The sequence below is a fragment of the Emys orbicularis genome, chromosome 13 (genome assembly GCF_028017835.1).
Source record: "Emys orbicularis isolate rEmyOrb1 chromosome 13, rEmyOrb1.hap1, whole genome shotgun sequence".
In the NCBI taxonomy this organism is placed as follows: domain Eukaryota; kingdom Metazoa; phylum Chordata; order Testudines; family Emydidae; genus Emys; species Emys orbicularis.
The window spans coordinates 14,089,399-14,117,199 of record NC_088695.1 but is presented as its reverse complement, the minus strand read 5'-3'; the positions used below and the strand labels follow the sequence as shown (position 1 = coordinate 14,117,199).

The following is a 27,801-nucleotide window of genomic DNA, read 5'->3' as shown; positions in this document are numbered from 1 at the left end:
CCTTTAAGACCACAGCCCGAGGAACCCGCCCTCTGCTCCAGGGCTGACATGCAGCTTCCTGTGAGCAGAATGAAAACCTCCTTTGCACCCCTCCACCCCTAGATTAGCGAGCACAGCGGGTGCCTCATCCCCCGGGGTCACTGTTCCCCCCTCTCCCCCTCCCTAAACGGGGGTTTTGTCCCCGCACGGTGTCTGGCAGCGTCTCCCCCCCCTCCCCAGGCTTAACCCCGGCTCCTACCCTCCACCCCCGATTTTTCCCCTCCAGCCCCTCTTCTGCTGCTACCTACAGTAGATTGATCCCCCCGGCCAGTAAATTTCTGCCCCCTGCTCAGACCCTGACAGCCCCCTGCTGCGATTTGCCCCCCTTAATCCTTTTAAACCCCTCCAAAGAGGAGGCAGCAAATCATATGTAGGAGTAAGGGCAGAGAGAGGGCAGTGGCTACAGGGACGGTTCAGGTGAGCATGCTCAGTACACCCAAAGTAGGGAATTGGGAGCGAGAGCTGTTTGCGTCGTCAGTGAAACAGGAATTGAATACAGCCTGCTGGTGCTGCGTCTCTGCTCCGGAGAGCAAGGTACAGCTACCAGGCGTTTGCGCGGTAGGAAGTATGAACTGGGCCCAGTTTTAGAACTAATACAAAATCAGCTACTTCCCAACTAGAGTCCGGAAAGATCGTAAGTTTTTTTCCTCTTTGTCTCTGCAAAGTTGCTCTTCGCTCTGCTGATTTCCTTTAGTCTCATCTCCTGGGTTTTCAAACACAAGAACTGCACAAAGAATGCTCCAGTAGGCCTCTGCACTGATGTGGGTTTGGACATTAGAGAACAGCGAGTACACGCTGTGCTCAGGGAATTTCCTCATCGATGCATCAGCACAAAAGGAGTTTTTGTTCTAATACCTCCTGTAAGGCCCACATTTTTGACAGCATTTCCCCCCTAGATCTGTTTACTAGTGACCAAGTTCTTGCATGTATATCACAAAGTGCAGATTTTGTAGCAGGTGGTTTTAATGAGAGATTGTATGTGCTTTGTGGAAAGCATGTTTAAAAACCCTACCTAGATTTTATATTGAGAAAAATACTATAAAATGCACATAAAATAAATGGGACTAAATATGGAGGGATAATTACATACCAGAAAGTAACAAGACACTGGGCCAAGTTCTGCAATCAAAAATACACAAATGTCTCAATGAGGTTACACTAGAACTGAGGCCAGGGTCAGTTTTGGGGGTAGGCAATCAGGGCAGACACCCTGGGTGCCAACTTGTAGGAGGCAGAGCATTGCTCATGGGGTTGGTCTCATTTTTGCTCTGCTGATGGGCTGGCATCCTCTCTCCCCCCTCCTGCCGCCTTCACTGCTCCTGGGAGGTGCTAAAAATCTTCCACCTGACCAGTATAAGAGCTAGGGCTATTCAGATGGAGGGCAAAATTTGGCATATTGGGGAAAATAATAGAAATAACGTTTTTTCCCCAATGAGCCAAATTTTGCCCTCAGTCATGCTAGTGTATAGTGAAAATAATAACAATAAGTACACCTCTACCCCGATATAACGCTGTCCTCGGGAGTCAAAAAATCTTACCGCATTATAGGTGAAACTGCGTTATATCGAACTTGCTTTGATCCACCGGAGTGCACAGCCCCGCCCCCCGGAGCGCTGCTTTACTGTGGTATATCCGAATTCATGTTATATCGGGTCACGTTATATCGGGGTAGGGGTGTAATAAAAGTTTTAGGTCTTGCTCTATATAGATTCTTCTACCTAACAATCTCAAAGCATGTGATTGCCCATGCATTAGTTAAGCCTCACAACCCAGCGGCAAGAAGAGTATTTTACTTAGGAGGAAATTAAGATTTAACAAGATTGAGTGACTCGCCCAACATCACACAGGAAGTCTGCTGCAAGGCCAGGAACAGAATCCAGATTGCCTGTGCCTATAAACCCCATGCCATCCTTCCTAAGAAAGAGAGTGATCAAAATTTCCCCCCCCAAATATATTCATAATCCCTTCAAAAACAATGAAGAAAAAGTGATAGTGCCTCCCAGATTATTCCTCTGTAAACACTGGAAATGGATGTCAAACATCTGAGCACATACCTTTAAGAATAGTGTCTAGTCACTCTTTCATTTTAATCCTATTAAGCTTCTAGTGATGTTGCCTGAAACTAAACTATGTACCCTGCACCAAAATAGGGTGACCAGATGTCCTGATTTTATAGGGACAGTCCTGATTGTTGGGTCTTTTTCTCACATAGGCACCTATTACCCCCCACTTTCTGTCACGATTTTTGACACTTGCTATCTGGTCAGTCTATACCAAAATAAGAGTCCCATAATTAAAATAAAGGTTCCAATTTAGAGGGCTCTTATAATATCTCCTGGCAAGTATTTCCCCTTGCACCCTACTGGATGCCAAACAGTGCTGGGCTAAATGTCACAATGATTAATTAGTACTTTATTCCAGAAGCACCCACACAATAAGACAAAGTCTCTGGCAATTAAAACAGATCTTTGAAAGAGTGGGGGAAAAAATTCCCATCTATTTCTCTCAGTAATCTCACAGAGTGGTGTGGTCACTACCAACAACTTTTCAGGGTGGATTTGATTTAAATCACTAGTCAGGAAGACTCGATTTAATCATGGATTTCTACATAAAAGTGCATTCTTGTTGGTTGTTATAACCTTAATACATAGTCTTCACAACTCAGATAGTTTGGTTTCATTTTTAGAAGGTACACATTATACATTTTTAAGTGATTTATTTTGAAAACTTTTCAGATTAGTTTTACAGCTATATCAGAAAATGAATGATTGGTTATTTCATTTACCAAAAGCAGATTGATTGAAGCAGATATTTATGAAGTCATTGGGAAGTGAACTATCGCCAATTCAACAGGTTAATCATTAATATTTGGAGGATTTTTTGCCATGCTGTATTAGGAGGAGAACATCACCAGACAGACATTTAAATTGTTTTATTTAACTAAAACAATAACATTATGTATTCTGGATTTTTTTCTTCAACAGCAAACATAATATTTTAACAAAACAAGCATATGAATTTTTGAATTTAGTTAAACATTCAAGTTCTTTAAAATCAGGTTTGTTTTTGTTAAAATTGTTTTTAACTAAAATAGTTAAATGAAATATTTAAAAAAAACCACAAAAATAAAATCGACTGTGTAAGCCAGGTCAACATGAGAAACTTAAAATATCGGCTTCTGCAGCTAACTCAGTCGTCTTCACCTTCATTTTCCTGTTTGTTCATTATCTGGAAAAGAAAAACAAGCTTTCCTGCTTTTTCAGGTCCCAAACGATTTCTCAATTTGGAATGAATTAGTCCAAAGGAAGAAAATATTCTTTCTACACCGGCAGAAGAAACTACTGCTGTTAAAAGTGAGATTATCACTTCAACAGTCTCTGAATCCAAGTGCTTAAGTAACTTCCACCAGTTCACTGGTGTGACTTTCTTTAAAACGTCATCAGCAAACACATATTTCTTGAATAGTTCATCCTTAGTTCTGAAGTTTATTATAGTTGGTATTATGGAGGGATGATTGCTGGATGTCCATGTCATAGCCAACTCCTCTTCTTCAGCAGTTAAGGTTTGACCCTGGTACCAAGTATTGAGAATATTTGCAAGAAAATGAGCTGGAGGTAGTGCTTGTCCCATTCGTTTTTTTAATGTTTGTAATTTAACTCTGTCATTGCATATTTCTCTTTTTAAGATCTCACTCAGTTCTTTCCAAATTTCAACAGCGTCAACAATAAAACAGCTATTTCCCTGCATTTTGTTCAAGGCTACAAAAATAGGATTCAGGGTACTCAGCATGTGTTCAACATTTCTCTTAAGCCCAATGTTAAGAACTTTGGCTGTGACAGTGCCATCTATTTTTTCACAATTTTGTTCACAAACTGTCATCAGAATAGGTCAGATCTTGATATAGTGCTCAAAACAGTCCACTACTGAGTTCCATCACACGTCTTTTGGGAGAGTTAGCTTGGTTCCTCCCACTTTTTTCAGAGCAGCTGCTGCAAAGTGGTTGTTACGGAAGTATTTTGCAGTTTCAACAACATTAGCCTTTATTTCTGGAACATTGAAGTCTTTGGCTAGGAGGTGCATCAAATGAGCACTGCAACCATATGTTATTAGCTTGGGACTTTCTTCATTCTCTTCTAAATTTCTTCTCATCTTGGATACATTCGCAGCATTGTCTGTGACCAAGCTGCGTACTAGACATTTGAATTTGTTTTTCATAGTTTGTTATAGCTTTTACTGTTACTTCTTGTAAGTATTCTGCTGTGTGTGCATTTCCTGATGTATCCATTGTTTCTGTAAGGAAAACATTCCCTTCTTCTGTTGTCACACAAGCACATACAACAGGATCATTGTGGACATTGCTCCACCCATCAAGACTCAGGTTAACAATTTTACCCTCTAAACCTTTTGCACACTGCTCAATTTCTCTCTCATATACTTTATCCAGCAATTTGCCTGCAACATCTGCTCTGTTGGGTGGACTGTATCCTGGTCTTAATGACTGAACCATGTTAATGAAGTGTGGGTTCTCAGTCATACGGAAAGGAGAGTTTGTTGCATAAACAAACTAGGCAATTTTGTCATCAATTATCTCTTTTTGTAATCTGCTAGTTCTTATGACTTATCTATGGTTGTTTCTGGATGATGGAGATTTTTTCTTTCTTTTTGCTACAGGTGATATACTGTGGCTATGTGACATACATGATCTGACTGAAACACTATTATGGGCAGATAATTTTGAAACTACAGAAAATGATGGTGAGCTTGAAGCTGGATAGTCTTGAGAATCCTGTATGTTGAGGATGGATTCTCCTAAACAAAATAAGTCAATGCAGTTATTTAATTATTATTGTCATACTGCTCATTTAGTATTATTCATTACATTCACTGACACTCAGCACTACTTTAAAGGTGAAATTGTAAAAGGAAGAGCTGCTTATTTCAGCAATTTATTTTTTATCACAACTGCATCTAAAATGATAGTACCATAGAGTAACAACTATATTTTCCCCTCAAACATGAGAATTCAGGAATAGTCCAGAAGGAAGACAGGCAGTCCTTAAGAAAGAAGTATGAAATAAAAAAAGTTTACCAACCTGAAGCGCCTGCATGTTCAGATGTTATACCAATAAAATAAAAACCAGCAGGATCTTATTAAAGGGGATAAGGCAAAATGCCACGTTTATTGTGAATACAGAAAGAATCAGAGTAAGCAATCAGTTATAGCTAGAACATCTCATTCCCTCACACACAAGTTCTGCAATGTTGTTGTAGTTACCAGCCTAGGAGTTGCTCGTGCCAAGTCACTGGCCAGGTGGCCTGGACACGAGGGTGGAGCAGGGCTTTGTCAGATGCACATCCGATGCGCCTGGAGGTTGGTTTGCAGAATCAGACCCAAAGTCTTCAGTCTTCAGGGTCTGTTTTTATAGGGATTTATCCTCATGCAAGTTTATAGCGTTTGCTTCGTCATGCTGTTCTCATGTTTCAAGTGATAATCAATCACTGTTCTCACGTTTGAGGGGATAGTCAATCACGCAGATGGCACAGCAATGACAAAATAACAGTATGTTGTTATCTTGTTCCTCGGCTTTTCGGCCCCCCTGTCCCTGGGGCAAGTATGCCCTCAGGGTTATCGGGCTGTCTCGTCCACTGTATTCTTCAGCCAAACGGTCTTATTTTAAGGCTGGCACCTCAACCTTTAATCTTTCAGTCCTCATTCAATCATACATACGTACACTCACACTCCAAAATAAATGCTGTCACATCTGCATTTTATCACCTACCCATCCTTTAACATAACCAATCTAAAATCAGTGGGACATGGCAGACTTCAATAAGTCTATTCATCCCACTTGTTATATCTAAAAGGAAAAGAACAAGACAAGCATGCAAGGGTTGGGGGGGTTCACACATCTTATTCCAGAGTTCAGGAAAACAAAGTTGTACCAGCCATAAAGGACAGCTGTTATCTTGTTACTTTTAGAACAAACTCTTTGTCTCTGGATGTTTTTCTACAAATAGCACAGACCTTGCAAACTGGCAGTCCTATTTCAATTAGCACAAACTCAGCAGGTTGAGAGAGCAGGCTGAGACACATATTTCTGTCTAATGGTCGGGCCAAATTCGGGGTCTGTTGTGGAATCATTCTTTCTTACATTTTCCACAACATAAATGTATTATTACTTTAATCCAACACAGACATGTTCCTTTAATCATCTTCAACGCAGCTTCCTCCTGAGAAGGAACACTTCTCATGATGTTGTTTCATTCGGGAAACCAGGCCTTGCATTTCTTTGTTGCACTGTTTGCACTTTGCACGCATGCCTGTCTTACCCACAGGTAGAGGAACTTCATTAAAATATTCCCAAACTGGGTCTCTTTTACGGGCTGCTGCCATTATAGGTTTTCCCTTCTAGTGAGAGAATGGTATGGTAGACCTCAAATCAATGAAGGCTACACTCAGAAAGACCTCAAGACTTCTGGAATATGCTGCTCAGACAGTTTCACTTTTGTTTCTACTGCCTGTCCCTCCCTTCTCACATTTATCTCCAGACTTCTCCTTGTCCAGATCTATTCCGCCCCCAACAATCTTCTATTCATTAAACTTTTTGAAACTTTGCACTTCAGAGAGAGGTAAGGGATTGACTCGGTGTACACAAATTTGCAGAGGTACAGTAGGGTCTGTTATTTATGTATTTATTTAAAAACATTTTTGCTGTTAACAAGCATGTTCTCTCTGGAGACACAAATTCACAGTTTGAGAACTGCAAAACTAAGCATCTCTGATGGTATCTTCTAGACTGAGCACTGAGTCCCATTGGCTAGATAGAAAGATTAACCTAAATAATCTATACAGAAGCCCCTGGAACCCCATAAGATTGGGTCCCTAATCCATGAACTATTGGAACTCATTTACAAAACTTTTCTTAAACATTACATGAATATATTGTCTCATACTACAGATTTAGAATTCCATGATGAGATATCCTTGAGCTATAATGTATCTTTAGATTGTTTTTTTTTTAATCTGTTTTTATTTAAATCGGATTTTTGAGGGGAAAACCTTCGATTTTTATCCACCCCGAGCCTTCTTAATACAGAAAAACAAATACGTACATAAAGATTAAACTTCCCCCGCTCTTCCCCAAAAAGAAATCCCAGCCATTTCCCTCATATGCTGCCCCTTCATCGCCCAGCTAGAAGCATCAAAATATTTTCTATGCAGGAAGCCTTCATCCACCCTCTTCTATTCCTGAATAAAGGAACTGGAAATATGAAGCAAGGAAAACCAAAGAAATAAAAATGCCTCAAGCAGGTAATTCCCTTCAGACCAGATGGATTTTTTTATCTAACAAGTTCTGTACAGAGTGAGCATTTTAGTTAGATAACAAGAATAAAGGAAACAGGGAATTTGTCCCAAGCTAAAAATAGCTAATAAACTATGCCATCCATTTAAACCCACTTAGCTTCAGAAAGAAGGCAGCAGCAGAAGCACAGTAAATATGCAAGAGAAAACATCATGTTTTCCCAGTAGATCAGTGCAAGGATAGTTTTGTCTGAGATGATGAGGGTGCCTGAATTTCCCAAAAGTAATATCCAATGATTATGAAGCACCCTATGTATAGTGCCTTCCTCAGATGGAAGTATTATTAATCCCATTTTTAACATTTCACCATCATAGACTCTGTTTGACATGTTCTTGCCAGCAGGGCTCTCAACCTCCATCTCTACTGGGATGGGTACCAGGAATTTCCTTCAAAGTCTGCCCATTTCTGGGATTCTTTATTACGTTGAAACTGAAGTGTAGTTTAGTACATAGGAAATACTTCCAAGATTTTATGGGTGTAATAAAAGATGAATTACAAGCTACAAGTTACTAAAACACATTATAGAATCCTAAAAAAGCCTGTCTCTCTTCTTTACTTTTCTGAATCTGGAAAACAATGATGAAAAAGTGATGCAGAGTTTAAATTCTGCTGCAGTGGTAAAGGATCCAGGTCAGATTCTACTGCAATCTCCTGAGATGTTTTTTTTTTTTTTTTAAATACAACTTCCTACACAGCTAGGTTTATTGAATAGAATATGAATTCCAAGATTTAGTGCCTGTGATTGTCAAACTTTTCTAAAGTTCCCTCCCCTTTCCCTTGCTCTTTTCTAAGTGACAAGAGACTGATAGAATGAGACAAACAGTGAAGAGTTGACAGTTTTTCCCACCTTCCACAGAGCTTCAAAATTACATTTTTCAGAGAAACAGTATCAATATACAGTGCTCTGAAAATGGTGTAGAATGTGGTAAAACTGAGCATAGGAAAAGAATGACCATTACTACAGATTTGTACCAACACAATGCTTTAACTGAGTCTTTTTAGCAAAGAGAAAGGTCAGTTCTTCAGCCCTGCCATTAAAAACCAAACAAAAAAGAGTTATCTGAAGTCCCAATGCTAAATAAAAATACAGGGCTTCTTGTGAGTGTTATAACTTTGTAACTGTCTCAGAACTAAAGCACAGTACAGAGAAGAGTTGTAACAGTTCACACTTAGGAGAACGGACTTTTGAAGCTGTTCCGCTTTGTATAAATACATAAATAGAGATTGGGCTAGAGAAAATGAGAGAGAGAGAGGGGCTCTAGAGCCTGGGGGTTAGAGCACTAATCTGAGAGATGGGAGACCCAAGGTTCAGTCCCCCTTCTCCAATGACTAATTATTTATCCAAAAAGTGGAACAGCTTCAACAGGAAAGACTGCAGGGCACCCACACAGGAATATCCCAGAGCCCATTTGGTATGGCAGTCTCCTGAGAGGTGGGAAAACACCTGTTCAAATCCTCTCTTCCCCCACATAAGGCAGGGGGGAAATTGAACCTGGGTCTCCCACATCCCAGGTGATGCTCTAACCAATGGGCTGAAAGTTATAAGGGAAGCACCACCACCCTGTCATTGCTTTTGAATGGACCCCAACACTGAACCAGGCCCTGCAGGCAAAAGGGGTGGGGGAACATCTAAGAACCCACTGAGGGTAGGCATGAAAGAGGTATCCTGAGGCCTAGAGTGAGGTGTTGTGTGCATGACCAAAGGCAGAAACTTAGACACTTTACAACAAAAAAATTTAGGTGCAGAGAGTTCACAAGCCTACAGGTTTATGCAGCAGCCCAGTGGGGGTTTTGTGGATTGCAGTGGCACCTAAATTTGGGGCTTAAGTAACTAAACCCCTTTGTGGGTACCTTTAAATATGATTTTAAAAAAATCAGAAAAATAACTGGGATTATGATGGATCTTGGTCTGAAATACAGACTTAGTTCATGTTAGGCTTGATGGGTAGGTCCTGTGGTGGAAAAATAAGAAGTGTGTGTCAGGGGTTAAAGGCAGGGCATGGCTAGGAGGGGTAGCCCCGGAGCTCATTGTACTGTGGAAATTCTGGCCACCACTCAGGACAGGCTGCTGTAAATTAGACCAACACTCTGAGCCACCTCATTCAGGCCAGGGGCCATTTTGGCTTCCAGTGCAGTCAGAAATCAGGAAGGTGCGAGGTGGCTTGAAGCCACATTTGTCCTCACTCTCTCCAGCACTGAGAGTTTTGTGCTGCACTCCACAAACCCCAGCATATAATCCTTCCCTGTACACGTGCCTGCTTGACTCAGTACAAACCCAATATTTCTGATAACTGAAAGGGAACAATGCATTGTGTGGCCTAATATAATTCACTTAGAGTTCAGGTATTGTATCTCTTTTTAGTTACATTTAATATCAGGTTATTCAAATAGTATCTGCAATAAAAACAATGCTGCTTTCAAAATGGGTGTTTTCTCTGGGTAAACAGTTGCCTATAACAATGTAATACTTTTACTCTTTTTACCTTTGTACCAAACAGTGAGAGGAGGAGCCAGCTGTGAAAGACAGCGTTGCTGACTTTGCTGTTTACCAAGATTATTAGGAGGAGAGGGGGAAGGACAGACAGACATGTCTTCAGAGACAGACCAAAGTAAAGTTCAGGCATCTTTACAGCAAGAAAACAAACAGGTAAATTGGAGTTGCTTCCCCTTTCTGTTGAATGCTATCTTTAGCCAATGACTGGCATTTTTATATTCTTACTATCAAATAGAATCCAGGTGAACAGTTGTCTGAACAGAGGGACTTATACATATAAGTGATGAGGAGGAGGGGCTTGCCAGTATTCCTCTGTGGAGTTCCTGCTGATCCATTAGCAAATATTAATAGATTGCTGGTCTCCAGGTCAGGTGTCTGCATCCACTACACTCATGGCAGCTTTCTCAGGTGTATCTGTCTGTTTAGGGCAAGGTTTCAGCCCTTTAGGAGATACTGGTGATATATAAAGCTTTTACATTTTCCCAAGAAAAATGGCCTCATGTCAGAAGGCCTTTTTGTGAGATATTTTCTTCGTGATACAAGCAAGATTCTGGGAGGCATTTATTCACAACCAAATGAAAATGCAGAAGCTAGCAATACAGTATTTTACAAAGTCAGTGGGGTTGCACAGGTGTAACTGAGGGCAGCCTTTGGTCTTATGTTTAAGTTTAGTTTAATACAGACTGACAAAAACAATAAAATAAATCTTATGGCTTAAACTCCACCCTAAAATGGCTACAGGTCTGCCCATGCTTCCCTTCTATACCTGGAATATGCAGCATTTATGGTGTAAGATATTAAATGACAATGTCCAGTCCTATAGACTATAGATAGGTTAATTATAGCATCGCAGCTTTCACTTTGTACTTCCTGGAACAGCTCTTAATTTTTAGCATGATATTTTTCTACAGAATTAAATATATAAAATATGAAAAAACAAAGCCTGCATTCGGTTAAAATGTCTTTTAATGTTGATAACAGATCTAGTCCATGTCATTAAGTGTGTTTAAGGACTTCTACCCCTTCTGCTGTGCTGAGATTTTGCTTTTCATATTTCAATCCAAAGTACATTTTTACACAAGTTAGAAATTTCTAAAAAACTAGGTTTATAATATGTAATATTATATTAATATAATATGATGCTATATAACTGTAGGTAATTTAAATAGAGTTTATAGTATCCCATACAATATTAAAAATAGAGCACATTTGGTTTTAGAATAATAAGTTCTTGCACAATTTTCTATATATACAGTAACTCCTTGCTTAATGTTGTAGTTATGTTCCGGAAAAATGCTACTTTAAGCAAAACAATGTTAAGCGAATCCAATTTCCCCATAAGAATTAATGTAATTAGGGGGAGGTTAGGTTCCAGGGAAATTTTTTTGGCCAGGCAAAAGATTTATATATATATATATATATATATATATATATATATATACACACACACACACACACAGAGTATAAATTGTGGTGGAATCAGAGGGTGGGATATTTCCCAGGGAATGCTTTGCTGCTAAATGATGAACTAGCACTCGGCTGAGCCCTCAAGGGTTAATACGCTGTTGTTAATGTAGCCTCACACTCTACAAGGCAGCACAAATGGAGGGAGGAGACAGCATGGCAGTCGCTGCAAACATTCCCTGTGGAAACTGACCGTGATGATGAACCCACGCTATCCCACTGGAGCGCACCACTCCCTCCACTTTCCAAAGTGTGCGTGAGTGAGAGACGCACATTGCCCCTTTTAGTATGCTGGCTCCACTCTAAGTACACTGCCTTTTTATGTAGATCAGCAAGTTGAGACAGCAGCTGCTGCTGCTGCCAGCAAGCTCCCTCACTCCTGAGCCCTGTCATGTCTCCCTCCTCCCCAGCTCTGTGGAGATGGAGTACAGGGGGAGGGGGACATCCTGACATCAGCACCCCTCTTCCCCCAACTCCCTGCACAGCAAGCATGAGGCTCTCGGGAGCAGCTCCAAGGCAGAGGGCAGGAGCAGCACACAGCAGTGGGGGGAGGGACACCTGAACTGCTGGGCAGCTGCCACACAGGAAATTAGGGGAGCTGATGGGGGGGCTGCCAGCCCACCTTGGTTCCCAGCCCCCACCACTAGCTCCAACAGGCTGCTCTTCCTGCAAGCAGTGGACAAAGCAGGTGGCTACCAAACAACGTTATAAGAGAGCATTGCGCAACTTTAAATGAGCATGTTCTCTAATAGATCAGCGATGTAACAACAAAATGACATTAACCGGGACAATGTTAAGTGTGGAGTTACTGTATTATACTTCTCTGAGCTCTATACAAGGTTTCAGTATGTTCATGGTCACAATTTCTGGAAAAAAATCCAGCCTTCTTTGTGTTATGGCCCAGACTCTGTGCCATATTCTGCTCAGTGCAGAAAAGGCAGAGGGCAGTTACAACCACCTGCTAATTATAGTCAAGCTATCTTGGTCCCGGTCCCAATCCCAGCTAATCTGCTGTAGTTTATGCCAGCTGGCTATGGTTCCCAAAGGACCATACCTCTGTTAAAACCAGTAGATCACAGGTGCTATCTGGCTCATCCTCAACATCCAAATCAGGTGGAGTGAAGTGGGGGCGGGCAGTTGGCATAGGATTTGGTTACACTGCTTTACACCAGCTGCAAGCTCCCCTATGCTGAAGAAATCTCAACAGGCCTGTTAGGGCCAGATTCCACCACTTTGTGCCATAGGTGAACATTTAACTAAGTAATTTTGATATGAAATAACCCTGTTCGTAATCATTTACTTCCTTATCTGTTATTTGTACTATTGTAGAGGTTTTGTTATATTTGACATAGTTTATGAGCAGTACAAGTTTCATATACTATAACCTTGTGTGACAGTTTGCTCTACTCACTGCTGGAGGGCACCACCTGCTGGTGGTTCTGGGGATTAGCTTAGTCAGGTCAACACCCCTTCCAGCAGGTATATCCCATCAGTTTCTCCTCTGCAGCCTCTCTCTTGCTCTCAGGAACCACAGCAGTCCCCTTTGTAACTCAGCTGTCTGGCCAGGTCACTCAGCATTCCCCCCTTCCTGGGTACAGTCCTTCAAATTCTGTCACTCCCACAGTGACCCCAATGGTCTTCCAGTTCACTGCCCCAGTGGTGGGTAGGGGAACCCAGGCCCACCCTCTACTCTGGGTTCCAGCCCAGGGACCCTACAACATGCAGCCAAGGTCTGCTCAGTCCCCAACCTCACTGCTTACTCCCTGGGTTGCTTCCTACCCCAGCACTCCCCCACTCTCTGAGGTTTGCCAACCACTCTACTCCCTCCTCCCAGGGAACAACCATTGGCTACTTCCTCTATAGCCGCCAAACACACCTCCCTTCTCCCAGGGTGTGACTATACACCACCTTCCTGCAGCCCCTTCTGCTTCCAATTTCCCAACTTTTGTAGAAGCCCCACCTGTCCTTCACACATGAGCTTCTCTCTAATTAGTTGCCTAAAGCTCTCCCCTGTTTGCAGCCTAATTAGCTGATTGGGCCCACCTGGCCCAGCTCAGCTCTTGCAGGGCCAGTGTGGGGAGCACACCCCATCACACATTGCTATGAAACTCAGTTTGTGATCAATTTGAAGGCTGTATTCAAGCAACACTCCCACTAACTTTAGTAGGAGTTGTGTTTGAATGAGGACTGGGGCATCCATTACCTGAAAATTTAATAATGACTGCAGCCAATAAACCTATTTCATCACCAGGGTTACAAAACTAACAGGGCTCACATTGGGTTGGTACATGTCAGCATGGGTATATCTCCACTTGGAGCTGGAGGTGTGATTCTCCGCTGAGGAAACATACCCACATCAGTGGTGATTGAGTTAGCATATTAAAAATAGAGTATAGCCATGGCAGCAGGGCTGGCAGGATTGGCTAGCCACTCTAATTATGTACCCACCCAAGGTATCATAGGCACATAATTAGGGCGGCTAGCCCATCCACCTCTCATGCTGCCATGGCAACACTATTTTTAGCGCAGAGCTAGCGCAGGTATGTGTCCTTGACCTGGAAATCACATCTCTAGCTCCAAGTGCAGACATACCCTATTGCATACCGACATCTCTACCGAGGTGACACTTGTGCTACAAAATCTGAGCTTTCATATATTTTTTAAAAAGTGCATTTTCAGCATTTGTGATTGTAAATAAAGCCTTGGAAATGTGAACTGAGTGTAATTGAAACAATGACATCTGCCTGAATTTGCACAGAGTTTTCAACAATAACTATGAAGTCTAAACTGCCCCATTCGTCTCAGTGAGATGCAGTGGCAGAAGTTGCTGTAGGTGCAGTAGGTGCACTCAGCCTCCTCCTCGCCCCACTGAGGGGGCACCAACCAACCGCAGCAGTACCCTCCTCCCCAGCACCACAATCCTAATCCCAGCCCGGTGTGGAGGGAAGGCCTGGGAGAAGAGGGGTTGGGCTGGAGACTGAGCCCAGCTTTGACCCACCCCACAGCAACAGCTCCTGTCCCCCGAGACTGGGGTTGGGCTGGGGCTGGCTCCGACTCCCTGCTCCATGCATTGCGACCTGGCACATGGAGTCACAGTGCCATTCAGGTTTGAAAGTGTTGAAGTTTATTGGTAAATCGAATAAAAGCGAAGATAAAAATGTAATAAAATAATATCTAGAGTAAAGGGTAGGCCACAGCCTATCTTGGTAGGTTAAACCTTAGAGTTACAGTCCTGGTAAATTGAAGACTACTGTCCTCGCATTCTATGTGTCTGTCCCTCCAGCTATCATTGGCTCTGCCTTTATCTCACCATCCCAGTGCCTGAAGTCATAATTGCCAGTCAGAGTCTATTCCAATCTCCTCCTCTAAGGGTCAGTCACTTATACTCTCAGTTCCTTTGAAGTTTAGGTCTGAATGCTATTACCTGCTGACTGCTAATCCAGCATAGATGAAACCAACATACCCTCCCCAGTATATGCACTGTACCAATTTTATTTAGTAATGAAGAGGGTTCGCTTTCATGAGCAAAGAGTTTTTCCATCTCCTGTTACTTAGTATACATCACTTCCAAGTAACTCCAGGAACTTTTCACATATCACATATTTATAATAACTGATTATGCCAAACTCTTGTACAGTGCGTGTATACAGCTGTAGCAGCACAGTGGTGAGTTAGTTCAGTGTAAGAAAACTCATTGATGAGTAAGGTTACGATTTAGTCATGGATATTTTTAGTAAAAGTCATGGACAGTGACCTGTCCATGACTTGTACCAAAAATACCCCTAACTAAATGTTAGGTGCTGGGGATGAGGGGGCGTTCCAGCAGATGCTGCTACTCCAGGCGGGGGGTGGCCCGGGGCCCTGCTGCCGCTGCTGCTCCGGGCAGGGGTGGCCAGTGGCCCTGCCAGGGCCACTGCTCCTCTGGGCGGGGAGCAGCCCGGGGCACCCTTGCTGGTCCGGGGCAGCACCCGGGACCATCTGCCTGGGGGCGCCCGGGGAGTGGCCAGTGTGGCTGTCCCTGGGGCCGCCCCAGCTGCTCGGGCAGCCCTGGGGTCAGCCGCACCAGCCGCTGCAGCTGCGGAAATCACAGAGGTTCTGGAGTCACGGAATCCATGACTTCCATGACCTCTGTGAAAGACTCATAGCCTTAATGATGATTATTACAATGGTTAGAAACCCAGGAAAGCAGAAGCCCCTCCCTTCCCTAACCCCCCCATGAGTCCTGTACCCACCCACTCCCAGTAGCCTTTGCCCTCAAAGGAAACCCCCTACTGTCCCTTCCTAGGAGCCTCTGCCTGCCCCCACTCTGCTCCTTACCCCTCTTGGCTGGCTCAAGGCTTCCTTGGAGGAAGGAATTTTAGTATCTTCCCCTCCGTGCCCCATATCCAGCCCTTCTCCCTCCCCCCGGGATCCCCGAAAGGGAGTTGCATCACAACCTGGAGCGCCACCCCTACCACAGCAGCACCACAAGGCCCCCCTTTTGCTGCCCTATCCCGTCCCCTTCACTGCAGCTCCCTACCTGGCTGACAAGGAGAACAGACTAGCTTTCCCCCTCCACCCTACCTAAATCCTTTCCACTCCGTGCTGGCTTGAGGCTTCCCTCAGGTCCCCATTGCCAAGAGGAGGAGTTGTGTTTTTTGGCAGGCGGACCTGAGTGCCAGCTGCACTCCCAGCCATGTGAGATGCATGCATGGTAGTGCACATCCAGACCTGATTTCTGTGGGTGCAGTTCAACCCATGGACCCCAGCTAGAGCCAGCGTTGGTGAGATGTTAACTCAGATGTCCAGAGATGATACTAAAATGTCAATATTATTAACTATTTCACTGCTCAACAAAGAAAAGAGAGGGACAAACACAATCTATTGTGAGTGACATTTTACTGCCATTACTGGGTGGGCGTCAACAGAATCCAGTAGGACAACTGAATCCTACTGAGGAGAAGCCCAGCCAGAGGAGCCCAACAGAGCCCAGGGGTGTATTTGAATTGCACGGAGCGGGAGTTAAGACTGCAGTGCCTGGGAGGGCGTGTGAGATCATAATTTGAATATCTGCACCATCTACCGAGAGTGATTTCTCATTTGGCATCTCCAGTGGGTGGAGTTTATTTTGTGGGAGGACCTGAGAGTAGCACTGCCTGTTTTTTCCTCCCAGTTCAATCCCTGAATATCAGCTAAAGAAATGTGGCTGATCAGAATAAAAGAATTAAGAGAAAAACAGCAATTTACTGCCTGTCTAAAATTAATACCTAAACTATTGCAGGCAAGATGTTCCAAATGCGATGAAGTTTTTTCACTTTAAAACCTGAACAGTACTTCACATTTCTGCTCTTGAATTATCAAATACAGGTATCTGATTGTTTTACTAACTACAGATGGGGTGTGTGTTTGTTTTGAGACTTGAGGGGGGGGGGGGTTGCATTACTTATGAAAGGAAAATATCTTTCTACTCATTTTACATGTATTAGTAACTATTTTTAATTCATCTTAAATTATCTAAAAATGATCTTGTAAGATAAAAATCAGTAAGCTAACAAAAAGATTGCTCTTTTCAGTCTGGTCTCCACTGTCCTATCTCAGATGTTCACATCAATAGAAAAGAAGTAGAAAGGATCAGTCGAGAATGTAGAAATGAAAGTTTCTGGTACAGAGGTAGGTAACTCATGTTAATTCTTATCCCAGTGAGAATCAGCACCTGATGTATTTTTAGCTGAACTACTGCTTTAAATTCTATTGCACAACTTGCCAGTTACTTAAACACTTACATTTATTTGAGAGAAGATTGTTATTAGGGCCTAATTCTGTCATCCTTACTTATGTTAAGTAGTACTTACTATGAAATCAATGGGACTACTTACATAATAAGGTACACTTAATGTAAGTAAAAGTGGCAGAATTGTACCCTTAATTGTCAATAGTTAACTATTATTATTAGCTGATGTAACTATTTTTGAAATCTATTATTACTCTCACCCAAGAGACGCTTTTCATTTTCTTTCACATATATGTTCTTGATTTTGAATTTTTTCAAGAAATAACAAGATTTCTATTTAGTTTCAACAACAAAACCAAAACTCATTGCAGAGTGAGCATAAAGCTGGCCAGATGGCAACTCTAAATGTGGACATTCTGAAAGGAAAAGATTTGAAAAGCTTCTAAGGGTTTCATCATTTAATCAAATTTCTATCAAGGTCAGATACATTTTAGTTTTGCTGTCTTGAGGGGATATACTACTATGGTCATGCAAGTTTTTGTTATTATTTATATTTCAGTAGCACGAAAAGGTCACAACCAGGTTGGGCTCCATTGTGGTAGGTGCTGTACAAACATAATAAATGACTGTCATTGCCCCAAAGAGCTTACAGTCTAAGAGCAAGTGTAATAGGTGAATGAGACAAGCAAGCTGGGGTGGAGAAGATAGGATAATAAATTCAAAAAAGATGCACATAATTCTCAGCCAGTCAGCAGTAGTGAGCAAAGTGCTGAATTTTTTTGTTTGTTTGTTTTTTTCAGGTCTTCCCTTGTCTCTAGGAAGCATGCTCATCACTCAAGGGCTAATTTACAATGGTAAATGGAAGATATACGTGTATCATTTTATTTATATTAGAAATGAACCCAAGTCATATTGATCAGGAATCAGCACTAAATCAGAATTTCCCCAGAGCTTGCTGCTTTTCATATTTGAATGTTCTTCCCACTCAGTGCCATCACTGTTATAATGATTTGATAATTAACTATGCATTGCCACACCTCATTCGGAATGCAGTAAAAGCTGTATTATCTGGCACTTTATCAACCGGAAAGCTCTATTATCCGGCATTTCTGATCTCTCCCAATAAAATCTTCAGTCTAGTAACCGGGACTAGTATACTGCCCAGGAGGTTATGCAATTGCACATTCTGCACTCTACTCTTATGCAAAAGAAGCAGAAGACAAGTAACTTCCAGGGTGTGTCATAGGGTCATTACAGCTTCAGCCCAATCTATTACACCATCTATATCTACAATGATAATTGATGTTGATAATGATGACCCTGAGGCACTGCAAGAGCCTGAAGTGTCTTGTGAATCATCAAAGAAAGATTAACTTATGTTCAATATAGTTTTAGTGGTAAGTGTATTTTTAGTGATCTGGGTGTACATCAGGTGCTGCCCATAGTGATATGTAGTGTCAAAAGATAAAGTTTTCTATACAGTAGGTTACCTGTATACACCTAAGTGCTTCAAGAAACCAACCACTCTGCAGTGCAGTACTACTACTGCATTGGTGAATACCTGTATACTGTACTACTGTATTTTGTCTTTTATTCATTTTATTGTATTCTAATTCTTTGAAAATTGGTATTCCATTGGTAAAGTATAACTCTCAGTTAACTGGAATATTTGATTAACCGGCACCCACCATTCCCCCAGCATGCCAGATAACAAAGCTTTTACTGTATTTCCTTTTGAATTCAGACCCTTCCAAATACGAGGGGCCTGAATCTGTCACGCTTACATTCTGTAATCAAGAAGCATCACTGACTTCATTGGGACTACTTGTGAAATAGGGTACTAGTCTATGTAAGTCAGGGTATCAGAATCTGGCATTGTAGCTCTAAATTCTGGTGTCTAGAAAGCATCGGCAGTGTTTTTATGACTGTATGCCAACATACATAGTGGCTCGATGCAACGAGGTACTGGCCAAATGGGAGGGCAGGGAGATCTTATACAGCTGCTGGGTAATCTGTACAGAGGAGTATCACGTTACATTTCTGTAGTGAATCAGTCTGGTTGCACTCTGCATGCCCATGGAGGAGATGCAGACTACTTTCTGGGTTTCTCACCCCTTGGCAGATAACTCTCCCCACATTTCCATAGTACCTGGATATTTATGCTTATATGATCATCAGTGAAGTAATTAAGAATGCCAATTTTAAATGGTCATTATTGTGCCTTGACTTATTTGAGATGAATGGGGCATCTTGCACCTCTTTTAGAAACAACTGCTGAACACCTGGCCAAAGTGAAAATAAATGGGCTTTGCACGGAGGACCTAATAGGAGTGAGGGGAAAATAAATCCTCCTCCCCACAATCTAACACTTGGCATAGAGTGGTTGCATGGCCTCCCCACTGTGTATACTACTGCTCATTGGCTTTAGAAGAAGCTGGGACTTCTGTGCATCCCCTACATTATGTGAATCTACAGTGGTGGATCTACTGGCCACCACTCTATGCTCCCTCTGCCACCAAAGTCTTCTGTGTGGAATTTGCCTGCATAGCCTGGCACTGTCACCCCTACTTCCCTTCCCTACCCTGCCTCCCACTGACATCCCACCCCAGAAACACATTGGTTCCACTGCTTAGGGTCTTCCGTCTCACTGAACGGGGTCATCATGTAGCCCTCAGAGCTACTGTCACATTCTGTTTAAATTCTGCAGAAATGGATGGGTCACCAGACAAGTTCTGGTACAAAATACAGCAGACTGGCTCATTCTGACCCCTGCTCCTTTGATTGGCTGAGATTAGATATGGCAGTCACATCACACAGTTGTGATCCGTCATCCTGCCTGGGTCTTTTTAACAGGTTCTATACAATGTCCAGAATGGTGGTTGCAACTTGTGAGCTCATGTGTGAAGGGGATGTAAACAGGAAAATTGGAGGGATCCACAGGCATTTGGAGGATTATGTGGAAAAATTCTTATGCTGCATTTTGATTTGCTGTCTCATGGTGTCAGCTGGGCATCCACAGATACCAATACATGATGACATGCTGCTACAAAATTGAGATCAGAAACAAGTCACTATTGTCATATTAGTCAATTTGAGGGGAGGGGGAATTTGGTGGGGAAGGGTGAGAATCTTTCCATTTTCTCCTCTGTTCATGAACTACATCTTCTCTCCTCAAAAGTCCAAATGTCAGAATCACTCCTCCATTCCTATTAAAGAGGATAAACATGACTCTATCTGGTGACAGTTAACACTAGGCTGATCATTGGCAAAAAAGGTCCTAGGAGCTATCTCCCAGCTTGTGCTGACCCAAAGAGGAAGAAATTGAACAAGAGACCTGGACTCCAATCCCCCACATGGCAGCACAAAATATTTTCCCCTGATACTTGTGTGCCACCACACAAATAATTGCATTGGAAATTACCAGAATGCTTTGGGAATGGTGTATTTTCCTAAATCAAATCTACCATACTTTTAAGTATTGTATAGCCCTTGCTCTGAGAAATGAGAAAGGCTTGTTAGAAAAAGACCACTTTTGTTGTTAGATGATGATGAGTTTCTCAAGTGGATAGGCATTCTTAACTATTGCGTTTTATTTTAGGCTTGCTCTCATCGAACCCAAGATTTGGATCATTACCTAAAATTGCATGTGAGTCAGTACTTTTATTTTAAAAGGAAAGAAAAGGTTGGGGGATATTTATTAACAGTAGAATCTGAACTTTCCAAACCTCCTTTGTGAGCTAACTGTGTGTCTCCCTGTTTTAGTGAATGTCAATTATGCCAACTTCTGCTTATCTGAACCCATAAGGTGTCAGTATAGCAGTCTAGGTAAATAGGATTCTACTAAGTTTACAAACTAATTTATTAAGTAAAGCTTGTTTAATGAAGACTTTTTCAGTAAGAGTATATATTCAATTTTTAATTGTCCTATCTGCATTATTATATTATTGCAAGGTCAACCCTCACCATGGTTCTGTCAATAACACCATTCCCAATGGTCTGCTTGTCTGCTTCTTCCACAAGCACCTCTCCCATGCCACCTCTTTCTTGTGGGAAAAACTTCCAATCAAAATCTGTACCTCCCCACCTTAGCCTCATTAACTGTCATCTTGCCATAATGCACACAGAATTCTGCCATCTGATCATGGGTAGGCCAATGGTGAGTTTGGACTGCTGATTGTGGACATAGCTAATCTATGCTACAATATACTACAATTTTGTTCCCATGTTCTCTCCCTGCTCTCACGACCTTGCTTATTTTATCTGCCTGTTATGTCTAGTCTTTTGTGGGGCAGGTACTGTCGTTTATTACATAATGTACAGCAGTAAGGCCCTGGCAATACCATATGACTACCATAACAAGTTCTCAACATGGTTAAATTCTCTAAGTATTACAGCAATGTAACTGCTCAAATAAAGAAATAATAATACAAATTCAATGTATCCTCCGTGTCTAACTTTGGAACATTTTGTTAAAAAAATTGTTTGCACAGAAATTGTTTTGTATTGCATTTACATAATGCAACCATGCCATTTAAACGACGTAATCTCGTCTGTTTTCAAAAGCTAAGCAGGTTTCATTTGGTGTATACTTGGATGTGAGACCTCCACAGAAAATTCAACGTGTTGCCAGAATTAGTTTTTCTTTTTGAATGAGTACTGAACCAGAGCCCAGTGGTATTAAGGAAGCCTTTGACATAGGAAGACAAGACTTAAACTGAAGTCCTAGCTATTTGTAATAATCAAAAAAAAAAAAAAAACCCATGGAGCATTTTGCAAAGGTAGGGGGAGTCAACTCTTATGTCTTTGTCAAATTTCACCATGCGCTATTATTACACTCCTCATCTAAATTCCCCCTGAAATTCCAAGTATATATAGTATTCTTTTTTACATCTAAACTGTTGTGCCGTGTTGCTGTGTATTCTTAAGCAGCTGCAGTGTTTCACTCCACAGATGGTTGCATTTCAGTGATAAGAGAATTTACCACTATTACAGTATAATCTTTGTATATGTTTATAAAGTACTTTGGGATGAAAAAGTCCTACATAAGTGCAATTTACTGTACAAAGAACAAATAATAGTATCTTGAGTTAGACTCTTGAATTAACAATATTTTGTGATCTGTTTGTTCAGTTGCTGGTGCCTTTGGTCTTGCCATTGGGACGATGTCATACATACGAGTATGCCAGAGAAAGTTCCAGAGTATAGGAGTTCAGCCATTTGGTCCAGAATATAAAAGGTTTGTCTTGAATATAGATCACTTAATCTTAGATCAAAACATAGTTATTGAAAATAGAATGAAAGAGAGAGGCAGCTACAGCATACATTCAAACCTTTTGCTTCAGCTCATAGGACACTCTTGAATGCTATACCTAAGGATATATATTGCAGTTATGTAGTTCCAGATTATGTGGTAATTATTAGAAAGATACAAATTAAATTCAATGTAATCTGCATTGTTTGGAAGACATAAATAATCCTGTAATTTAAAGGATTAAATCCTCAGCCTCTCTATATACTAATTAATTATAAAAGATCAACAGTTAGCAATTTACCTTCTGTCTGGTGCCATTAAATATCACACCATCTATCCCATCCGTCTGGCCTGTAACTCACCTTTGAATTCTCCTTTGTTCCATACGTCCAAGATGTATGTATCCAAATCCTGCAGCTTTTTCCTGCACCACATCTTCATATCCCTACAGTTCATCGTTCTCTGCCATAATCAATGCAGCCTCCTCTTCTCTAGCTTCCTGAACACCCATCCTGTCTCCAGTCCATACAAAATGCAGCTGCTAAGATCATTTTCCTTACCTCAGACCATGTCATCCCCTCTTTTGAATCTCTCTACTTGCTCCCCCGTCCAACACATCAAGTTCAAGTTTGTTGTCACTGCCTTCAAAACCAAATGCTGCTCCCACCCACATCTCATTTTGTATTAACTCCCACCTCCTCCCCCGAGCCAGTGATATCTCCCTCAATTTGTCCATGTGTACTACACTGCTCCCCGCATAGGAAATGCATTTCCAAAAGCTCATCCACAAGGCCACCTCTCTGTATTAAAATCCCTTCTGAAAGCTCATTTGTGCTGTGATGCCTATGTAAATTAGCTGACTGATAATGGGAAATTGGAAGGGTATTTTGAAATAATTTAAAAATCCTAAACCAATATTTTTTTAATAAAATCTTCCCTCCCCCACTTAAACCCCCGCTTCCCCCCCAAAAAAAACCTGTTGTGTTAATACAACACTGTATTACAAAGATGTGGCCAATTGGCCATCTATAGTTTGGTAACCCTTGCCTTTACCCACTGGTCTTGTCTAGATTGTGAGTTCCTTTTTTCAGGGATCATGCTTCCTTTTCCTGCTTGGAAAGCTCTACTATATTTTGGGCACTACTGAAAACAAACAATACATAAGAATAATAAGGTTGTTTTGCTGGGGCATTCAGACATCATCCCATAGCATAAGACATCTGGAAGGACCGAAGAACGTAAATCGGATGAATGGAAAACAACAAGAGATTCCTTCTATAAAGCCTGTTCAACAAATTCCTTCTAAAAGAATACTTACCAATATACGACACAAAGATGACAGCTGTGTTAGAGAAATATGAGCAAAAATCTTGAATGCTCTATTTTCCTCCTGATTTTAGGCACTGTCATCATACCTGCAAGGAATGCGAAGCAAATTTTGGATCTAATGGACAGGAAAACTCAAAGCCTTCAGCTTCATAATCCCAGGTACACACATTTGAATCTTAAGGAAGCTTTTGATTTTATTCTTTATTTTGAACAGTATTCTAGTTTAAAACACTTGCCACAATACAATATAAACATAAACTTCATGAGATGAAAGACTGATAATTAGGAATTCTATTTATGGTTCTGAAGTTAACCTTGATTCTACATTTTCTCTTTACATACATTTAACATTAATTTTAAATTCCCACTTCTGAGGAACTCCTAATTTAGCTCCAAAATTCTCATACAAACAGCACTGTTTTTTTTTATCCAGCTAGAATTCAGTGGGATTCTCTGGCTAGTTGTAAGTTAGAAGAAAATAAATAAATATTTCTCTTCTAGTTTGAATGCTGTTTTCTGTTCCTAATATCTTTTTTAACTTGAACATGTATGGTCTGATCATTTTTGGTATGTCAAAAATACAGCTGAAATATTGATGTTTTAAGAACATGAACAGTAAATAATGTCCTTACTATTTGCATGTAATACTATACTCTAGCTCAAACAGAAAGTATGGGTTTGATGCAGAAATTATTGGGTGAGGCTCTTTGGCCTGTGTTATACAGGAAGTCAGGCTAGATGATCATAAAGGGTTCCCTCTCTCTTTAAAATCTCTGTGAATGACATTGAGAGGGATATCTTAGCAGATCCTGTTCATTGACCCAAAACTGTGTGATTTTGATGGATTTTGTCAGTGCATGGTAATCACAATGAAACATGTTGATGTAATGTATTATCATTGAAGAAGACATTAGCCTGAAGTGTGGCATCATTAGAGCGTCCCATCTGGACTTTAATAGTCTGGAGGAATTTTGTTACACCTATGGCCTTTTTTAGTGGCTACAGTAGTTAGCCAGTGGAGTAAGTAAACAGTGAGGCCTCATTTGAACCTAGCCTACATGATTATTCCACTCCAAATCTGCAGTAATATAGGGACAAGGTAAGATTCTCAAAAGCACCAAACTGACTTGAAAAACAATGGGACTTAGGTGCCTAAGTCATTAAGTGTTTTTGAGAATTTTGCCCCAAATCTTGCTTGCCTCATTCACATATGATTATTTCCATTGACTTAAAATAAAGAGTCCATAGTATGTTTAATTAAAGATAGCCATTTATTCACTGACAAGTTGTTTGAGTCAAGTTGAGAGCAGGAGTTGGTGCATATTTTAGTTTGCTTACTCTACTGGTCTGGCAAAGACTGAGTTTGTTAACCCCCAGATCCAAACGCAAAGGCCATCTCCTTTCTCAAGCTTTTGACAATGGAATTATTGTGAGCTGTGTTGTTTAATATACATGTACTGGCTAGCTTTGAAAACTATGTTTTACACGTACCCAGAGTCAGTTCTGATGGAAGAACTTTGAAATTTAGGAAAAACGTTAAGTGGGTTTTTTTATACAATTAAACATAAAAAAAAAATTGAGATTAGAGACTCACTGAACATTTCAATTAGAATACACAAAGTATTGTGTTGTTTGATGATCACTTCTTTCCTTTTTAAAATATGTACAGTCAATGAGCTACAAGTGTGATAGATGGTGGATATTGCATTTCCATCTCTTCTCATGCTAAAAATGTGTATCATGCACAAACTTTCCCCTCAGATTACATCTAATTAAAATTATTGTACTGCACACAAATTCAGGGCCAAATTCTTACCTCAGAGACTTGTGCAGAACTCCCTCTGAAGTCACCAGATGCACATGTACGTCTCAGGAGAACTTAGCTCTCAGAGCTCAGTATTTTTTATAAAAATTTTGTTTGTTTGTTTCAGATCACGTTTCTTCTTTTTAAGAAGTTACTTCATATCTTGGTATCTGAATTGTAGAACTGACAAAGATGACAAAATCCTGCAGAAAAAGTCTCTTCCTTCAATAGCTTATTCTGGACAGAAGAAATTAAGCCTACAGTCAAGTGTAAACCAGTACACTGTGAGGATTGGGTTGATTTTAAAAAAGTTTGCCTATATAATAAATGCTAATTTCTAGTAATGCAGTTTCTATTTTTTTCTGTTGATATCACACCCCAGTATGTTTCTTTTTTCCTTAGATGCATTTTAGCTCTTGGCACTGAAAACTTAGATATTGCAATTCTTGTAATTGGCAATGACCTGATCTCAGTGCAACCTGCAAAAGGCCATAATTGGAAGCATTTGTCTCCTGCATGAAAGAAAAAGAATGCAAGAGTATTTAAATGACGTTGCACTGCTAAGCAGCCCATCAAGCCCCCTATACTGTGATCAGTTTTGCATAACTCTTTGTACTGGGCAAGGACTGCATGTATCACCATACTTGACAATAGGTATCCTCTGGGTACTATTAGAAAGAATCCCATTGACTTCAGTGGGCTTTGAATCTGGACTTAAGAGAGGAAAGTGACATTTTATTTATGCCTGTCTATTCAAATCTCTTTGGAAGACGTTCTGAACATTATTCCTAAATAGACAACTTAATAAAAAGAAGTTTTCTTTCTCAAAACATGAACATTGGGGAAAGAAGTGAAAGCAAGCTCAGAAACCTATGTTATTTAGGTTTGCTCTAATCTGACATTAGAAAAGAAAAAAAATAATGAATTACAGGAAAAACCCAGTTAATTACTGTTTGCATATTAATAAAAATGCTTTAATAATACTTTGTTCTTTTAGAATTTTTAAGTTCAAAAGTGTTGTGCTTCTGGCTAATATCCCCTTCTCCATGAGCACTCTCACTCAGAGGACCCTCTGTGTGTACAGATCCCCACAGGACAATCCAGGCTTTAATCAGGAACAAAGGGAAGTCAGGATTTAGTTTCTTTAATAAGAAAAAAATATATCTAGAAAGCAGCCTAAGATAAAACTTCCTTGGCATTGACTCTCTGTTACCTTTTCACAGAAATGGGACCTCATGGTCCAGCTGCCTTATACCCCCAGTCCAGTGCTGACCCCCCATAGACACCCCAGTTGCATATGCACACCTTTCCCAGCATTCCACCTTGTGAGTACTCTGGCTTTACAGTTCATCTCTTCAGGGGCATGCAGTAGTGAAAGTAAGCAGATACACAGGCTCTGCAGAATATTCTAAAGCCAGATCTAGACAAACAATAAATCACCTGGACACATTTTCCTCCCTCAGGTTCCTCTTCACACTTGAACATTCTTCAGGTTTAGGTCAGAGCCACAAAGGAGTCCAGATCCCCACATGCACATAGCTTCTCCTCCAAATCATGGAGCCTCTCTCTTCTGCAGGCCACCACTTTCTTCCTCGGTTTCATAGTTAAAAATTGCCCTGTTGCTACAAAACAGGCCCCTCTATTCCTCTCTCCTGCCCAAACTTCCTTTGTGTCTGAGTCCCCCATGTGGCCTCAAGAGATCAAAACTCATGAATTGGATCCCAAAAAACACCATGAGATTTAAAAAAAAAACCCACTGTATTGTGCTTTTTGGTCTCTCTTGATTTTTTTTGAGAGAGAAAGAGTGTGTGTGTGAGTGAGAGAGAGCGCTACTCACTCCTACATTTATTGGATAAAGTGATTTTGGCCCCTGCGGAAGAAGCACTCTCTCATGTCTCTCATATCTGCCCATCCTCTGCCCCCACCAGTTCTCTCCACAAAGCCCCCACAGCCATCAGTTCAGCCCCTCCCCCCTCTGCCCCTCCTGGAGTTCTTCACACCCCCTCCCAGGCCCGGGGAAGCTGCATTTTGCGGATTTTCCATCCTCCCTTTCCGTCAGACCACCTGGGTAGAACTGTTCTCCCAGCTCAGGCATCCTCCTTAGCACTGTTCAGATGGAGCCCTTAAGGTCAACATCTTTTTTTGTTCTATAGCTTCTTCCAAACATGCAGGGATAATACACATCAGGGATGCTGTCAGCTCCTGGTTGACTCACTGCACATTGATGATTGAGTGATACAACAATTTCATAAAACTAACCGGAATTCATAAGTTGTACACAGATTCCCCAGATCATCACACGCTACTATTATGAACTCTAATTTGAACTCTAACACCTACATTTGA

At 41.2% G+C, this 27,801-nt stretch overlaps 1 protein-coding gene across 2 annotated transcripts; it reads left to right on the top strand.

Moving 5' to 3' along the window:
* The first annotated feature begins 496 nt into the window (after nt 1-496).
* On the top strand, nt 497-26,172 carry OCIAD2 (OCIA domain containing 2). 2 transcript variants are annotated; one of them, XM_065416090.1, is made up of 8 exons: nt 497-573; nt 9,902-10,050; nt 16,914-17,010; nt 17,872-17,925; nt 20,670-20,717; nt 22,202-22,307; nt 23,723-23,810; nt 25,583-26,172. In XM_065416090.1, exons 2-7 carry the CDS (start codon nt 9,991-9,993, stop codon nt 23,802-23,804), a joined length of 447 nt encoding a protein of 148 aa, XP_065272162.1. In that variant the 5' UTR covers nt 497-573; nt 9,902-9,990; the 3' UTR covers nt 23,805-23,810; nt 25,583-26,172. The 2 variants fall into 2 exon arrangements, with proteins under 2 accessions (XP_065272162.1, XP_065272161.1); XM_065416089.1 differs by having other exon boundaries at nt 497-673.
* Nucleotides 26,173-27,801: the final 1,629 nt, after the last annotated feature.

Bases quoted from the DNA above. Each gene is read 5' to 3' on its own strand.
- OCIAD2 (XM_065416090.1), top strand. From the start codon at position 9,991: ATGTCTTCAGAGACAGACCAAAGTAAAGTTCAGGCATCTTTACAGCAA. The intron at 17,011-17,871 runs GTAGGTAACTCA...TGTTTTTTTCAG, and splicing joins TGAAAGTTTCTGGTACAGAG to GTCTTCCCTTGTCTCTAGGA. The intron at 17,926-20,669 runs GTAAATGGAAGA...GTTTTATTTTAG, and splicing joins TCAAGGGCTAATTTACAATG to GCTTGCTCTCATCGAACCCA.